This window comes from Oryzias melastigma, linkage group LG23 (assembly GCF_002922805.2).
Source record: "Oryzias melastigma strain HK-1 linkage group LG23, ASM292280v2, whole genome shotgun sequence".
NCBI lineage: Eukaryota > Metazoa > Chordata > Actinopteri > Beloniformes > Adrianichthyidae > Oryzias > Oryzias melastigma.
In genome coordinates, this window is record NC_050534.1 from 15,242,190 (window position 1) to 15,248,082 (window position 5,893).

General features: G+C 42.5%; 1 protein-coding gene across 1 annotated transcript; it reads left to right on the plus strand.

The window, feature by feature from the left end:
• Positions 1 to 1,017: 1,017 nt before the first annotated feature.
• Positions 1,018 to 5,331, plus strand: btg1 (B-cell translocation gene 1, anti-proliferative). Its single transcript, XM_024284036.2, has 2 exons — positions 1,018 to 1,465; positions 4,446 to 5,331. The coding sequence occupies exons 1-2, from the start codon at positions 1,321 to 1,323 to the stop codon at positions 4,847 to 4,849; spliced, it is 549 nt and encodes a 182-aa protein (XP_024139804.1). The 5' UTR covers positions 1,018 to 1,320; the 3' UTR covers positions 4,850 to 5,331.
• The last annotated feature ends 562 nt before the right edge of the window (positions 5,332 to 5,893 follow it).

A 5,893-nucleotide genomic window follows, 5' to 3' on the forward strand; every position in this document is an offset into this window, starting at 1 on the left:
CTGAATTTTAAATCATCTTTTGACCCATTATAAAACTGTTCCCAATGGTCTTTTTAATTATGATAATGCAGTTTTTAGCCAAAATTAAAAATTCTTTGACAGTTTCTGCAGTGCCAGAATTCTCACCGCAGATTAAGGTTGCTTCTACTTCCCATCATCCATCGGTTTACAAACTAGCTTATTACCCCAACAAAAAATGGCAAACAATATTGGAGCTAACTAGCCGTACAGTTTTGAGTCAAACGAGGAAGACGTACGTGAGATTATGTATATATGACTGGATGCATCAGAGTAGGAAGCTTGTAGCCGTCAATTGTAGCACTAGCTACAAGCTTTTTTCAATGTAATTTTTTTTGTCAGTTCCAAAATCACAATGATTAAAATAAAAAAATATATATATATTTTAGATTAGGTAAGAAATGCTATTTTAATTTTCTTTATATATGCCCTCAATCATTAGAAAATTTATTTCAAAAAATGCTAAAAACACAATTTTCTAGAATTTATTAGTGCTGCACAATATCGTTTTTTTAAACATTTATATATATATATACATTTGTCATTATTTATTAATTGACTTTTTATTTATTATCATCAAACATACTTAATAAAATAAGCTTGTTTTGTTAAAAGTTTCAATAAACCTGTTTTTTTATATATTTAAACATAAAAACATGTTTCTAAGTTGGGAATTATGTCAAATAAAAGATGTTTTAAGTGAAACTTAGACTTTTCACAGTATCAACTGTCGAGTTTCACTCTCATTGAGTTTGTTTTGCACTAGTTTTTGTCTTTTTTTTCTCTTTCTCGCTACCATCTGACTTCCCGTATTTCCGACAGCACGGGAACGCACCACGCTTTCTCACCAAGCGCCACTTGTTTATTTTGGGTCCGTGACGTCAGCGTCACCCTCCTCCTAAATGCGGCTCGTCACTGGGGTGTCGGGAGCTTCTGATTGGTCGGCTCGCTCCCGTGTCGAACTCATTGGTAGAGAGAGGAGGCTATAAAAGCAGACGCAGGGGGGAAGAGGGGTTCACTCCAGAGGAGACACAGCTGAGAGGGCAGGTTGTGGTTTCGGCCAGAGACCCCAGCCCCCCCCATTTATTTACCAACAACGGGCGCCTATTTCCTCAGCACTGAAACCGTCCTCGCCAACGGACTGGCACGTCAGCTCCCCTCTACCTCGACTAATAAATGCCAAGCGACATTACAGAAGCGCCAGCAGACAAGGACCCCAGCTCAGAACTGGAAGCGATCCGTCGGAAAAAAACATAAAAAACAACAACAAAAGCACACGGATCGTCGCCGTGGCCTTTCTCAATGCATACCCTTTGTGCTCGGGGAACCATGAAACCAGAGATCAACGCCGCCGTCGGATTTTTGTCGAGATTTCTGAGGGTGAAAGGACACGTAAACGACCGACAGGTCCAAACCTTCAGCCAAAGCTTACAGGACATTTTGTCAGGTAAGGAAACGATGGAAAATACGGATTTGACGCACACCAGGGACGCAAATGTCATCTTTTTGTTACAGAAAAAACCTCTATCCACTCATCCAACGTTAGTTTTGCGTGTTCGGGTCGGTCTAATGTGGGTTTTGGGGAGATTTGAGAAGCCTCTCTTTGTTCTCTGAAGTATATCCGTGACGCGCAGCGGCGTTTGCGCACGGCGGAGAGCGGAAAAACATTAAAGGAGAAGGAGGGGGTGGGCATCAATCCACTACCATATTGAATTAAAGTAATAATTACAACAAAATCCAAAGTGGGAAATATAATTAAGTCGAATAAATGGACCTGCTGCGATAAGAAGGTGGGGGTGGGGAAACGGACGCTCGAACGAGGAAGTGCGCCTCGCTGATCGAGATCTCAAGCCTCCAGTGAGACGGAGGCCGCTCAATTACGTAATGCATTTGAAGAATTCGATTAATAATAAATTAACTGTTTTTCTATTTTTAATATTATTAATCTATCATGTTTAGCACCGACTTTATGTATTTTTCCACAAATAAACATATATTTGGCGCACTGCATTTTTATTTATTTATCGTTTTCACTTTATTTCACTTTATTTATTTATTTTTCTTTATGATGGGGACAGTTTTCCCTACTGTGAACTCATTCCAAGTTCTAAAGCTGCCATACATCTGCTTCATTGCGCGCTGGAACAGCGGATGACCTACATTACGCACGCAGGGGCCTCATACGTAACCGATTATGCGCTCTCCCCCTGACCAACAACAGGTTTCTAAAGGCGGAAAAAACTGTTTTTGGTTACAAATTTTAGTTTGGATAAGAAACAGTTAGTAAACAACGTGCGTAAATTACATCATTTGTGGATTTTACGCATCAAACAAAAGCAATCTAGATGTGTTTTCTTTAACTAAACTTAAGTTTTGTGAATCACAGAAGGAAAAACTAGAAGGGGAGGGGGGTCTTTTGTTTGTGCTGAGCAAGGAGAAATGAAGGTTTGTCCCTGGATCAGATTGCAGCCATAATGCCCGGATCCCTTTACAGTGAGCGTTTTTCATATGGAAAATAACCAGCCAGCTCTGGTGGCCTGAAAGCGTCCTGGCGTGATTATGCGTTGGCGTCAGCTGCCGCGGCGTAAACAACCCTCTTTGGTTAAACTCTTTAGGCTAAGCGCACACTGGTCCGCTTACTTTTCCCGTTGCCCCCCTCCCCCTGTGTGCCCTCCTTTTTTTTAAGAATAGGTCCGCTGAGCAGATCATTTCCCAGCTGCTGCGGGGTTTGTCAGGCAGCTGCCTTTGTGGCTCTGTCTCTGGCTGAAAGCCCCCCCCCTTGCGCTCTTTCATGAGTGCCAGCCCCTCCATTTGCATCTGATGTGGAAGCAAGAAGGGGGGGTTGTTATTATGCCATGTGTACAGGTGGCCTCCACTAACTCTTTACAAAGTTCTTTCTTGAGTCTAAAAGCAGTCCCCATCACCGAGAAGTAGTAGAGGAGCCAAAGGTTAGAGCCGTAAAGTCTGCCATTTATGACATTTTATGGCCCACGGTTGCTAACGAAACCATAACCACATGAGAATACAGTCACCGTGCGTCAGAGGTTTCGCTGAGAACTTCCACAAAGACACAAAAAAAACAAGACGCTCTCCCTTTAAGAGGAGGAGGTGCTTCCCAGATGGCTGTCTGGGCCGCTTGGGTGTTTTTCGGTGGGAGGGATTGTGCAATTCCATGACAATTCTCTTGTCACGTCGCCTCTGTGTGTTTTGGGTTGGTTGTTTATGGCTGGTTATCAGGCCTCTAACAGGTGCTGGCTGGTTCTTTATCTCACAATACACAATAACTCCTTATTTAGGAAATTGGTTTTAGACAAAATATGACACTATTGTTGTTAATGTTGCCACAAACTATTATTTTAATTGTTGACTAGTCACTGATTATTTTTTCCATTTAGTCGACTAATCGGGTCATGCACAAACTGGATGTAAAGCCCACATCTTAACCATCATTGACTTTAAAAACAAACTGAAAATTATATATATATATCATCTGTAATAATGCTAGTGTGAATGCTGTAAGCTGAATTTCGCCGCTGAAGATGCAGAAGTTGAGAGCTGAAATCGCTGAAGCTAATGACCGGATAAAATATTAGTAAAATGTGAAATTAGCCTAAAAAACTGAAAAAGCGTACATTAGCCAAAACAGTTAGCATGTAGCTGAACTATTATTTAAACTCCAAATTAGCCCAAAACACTGAAAAATGCTCAAATATGCCAAAATAGCAAGTGTGTAGCTGAAATATTAGGTAAACTCCAAATTAGCCTAAAAGCAGAAAAATATTCATAAATTAGCCAAAATGGCTAGCATGTAGCTAAACTATTATTTTAACTCCAATTAGCCCAAAAACCTGAAAAATTCAGAAATTAGCCAAAATAGCAAATGTGTAGGTGAAATATAAGGTAAACTCCACATTAGCCCCAAAACTGAAAAATTCCCCAAATAGCTAGCATGTAGCTAAACTATTAGCTAAACTCCAAGTTAGCCTAAGAACAGAAAAATATTCCTAAATTAACCAAAATCGCTAGCATGTAGCTGAAACTTTGTCTAAACTCCATATTAGACTAAAAATTCCTAAATTAGCTAAAACAGCTAGCATGTAGCTGAAATATTAGCTAAACTCCAAATTAACCTAAAAAACCTTGTAATGAAAACCAAAATAGTCCAAAATGCTAGCATAATGAAATCATAATTTTCAACTTTACTACACTCTGACTACATAAAATATAAACAAGTCGAAGGACATTGGTTGTCGACCATTTTAATAGTCGACTATTTTTGGCGGCCCTCATTGTTGTCTCTTTAGTTATTTTTTTTACAAATTCGTCTTAATGACGAATTAATTGATTTGTTTCATTGAATTAGTTTCTGGACTTTTAACCAATTTATGGCTAAATCTCCATTTTTCTTTGTCTTTGTTTGGTTGCAGAGCAATATAAGCACCACTGGTTCCCAGACAGGCCCTGCAAGGGTTCGGGCTACCGCTGCATCCGCATCAACCACAAGATGGACCCTCTGGTGGGGCAGGCGGGCCAGCGCATCGGCCTGACCATCCAGCAACTCTACCTGCTGCTGCCCAGCGAGCTCACGCTCTGGGTGGACCCCTTCGAAGTGTCCTACCGCATCGGCGAGGACGGCTCCATCTGCGTCCTTTACGAGTCGCAGCCCGTTCCCATCGGAATGCCGGTGTCGGCCGCCGTCGGCTCCCCCTCAGGAAACGGGTCGGTGAGCTCCATGGTGGACACTCGCATCAGCTGCAGGGATGAGGTGAGGGTGCTGGGCCGAACCAGTCCCTCCAAGACCTACAATAATATGATGACAGTGTCCAGTTAGAGAGGGGTGCCGTCAACCCTACTTTCAGGGTCGCGCGGTGGCCGGTCAGATCATGGTGAGCCTTTTTAAAGCTAAGAATATGAAATTGTGAAAGAAGAAAAAAAGCAAAAGAAAAGAAAAAAAAACAAAGGATGTGGCCTATCATCCAGGTGATGGAAACTTTGTAGATTTTTTTTTTTAACCCTCTACCCATAATCATCTGTTGTGTTGTCATTGGATCAACCAGACACTCCGTTTTTATTTTGTTTAAAAAAAATGGACTTTGGAAAGGAAACTGTTGGGGCAGCTAAACCAACCAACCAACCAGGAACACCCCCACCCCTCGCCACAACGGAGACTGGCTCCCCACCCCTCCCTCACCAACATTGTGATAAGCTCTATCACTGAAGGGGCTCCAAGCATCGCCTTTGCACTTTTTCTTTCGTATGGTTACTATGGGTACACGGTCAACACATCACTTAATTGTAAGGATTTATTTTCCAGGAGTTATCCAGACAGTCCTGTGGCTTTGGCGCTTTGTTTTCCGGGCGGGGAGGAAGGTGAGGTTCAGGCGCCGCCTGTAGCAGTCCCAAAGCTCAAGCTAAAGAACCATCTGATTTTATAGATATCCCAGTTTTTTGGACCACATGGGTCTTCTTTATCTTGTAGCTTCTGGAAAAAAGGAGGCGTTCGGCCTTAGCCTCTCTTCCTCCCCGTCCTGTTAGGACAAAAAGCTTCATTTCTTCTGTACGTTCGAGCAAATGGAATGTGTTGCGACACCTGTTACCTATGGATACCAGCGTGTCCCGGTTCCCCCCGTCACCCACGTATGTGTAGCTTTCAGGGTGCGGATGCGCCCCCAAAGTTGACGAATGTTGTTCACAATCAAGTTCCTGTGTTGAAGAAGTTGCCCCCTTTTTCCTCCCCCATTCTTCGTCCCTTGCATTACCAAAACTCAAGTAGCAAAAAGGAGGGGGGGCTGTTTACCCAAATTTTTGCTCGCGGGGCCCAGTTGGAGTCGAATGCACTTTGACGTGAGATTGTGCGGGATGTGTACTTTTTTTT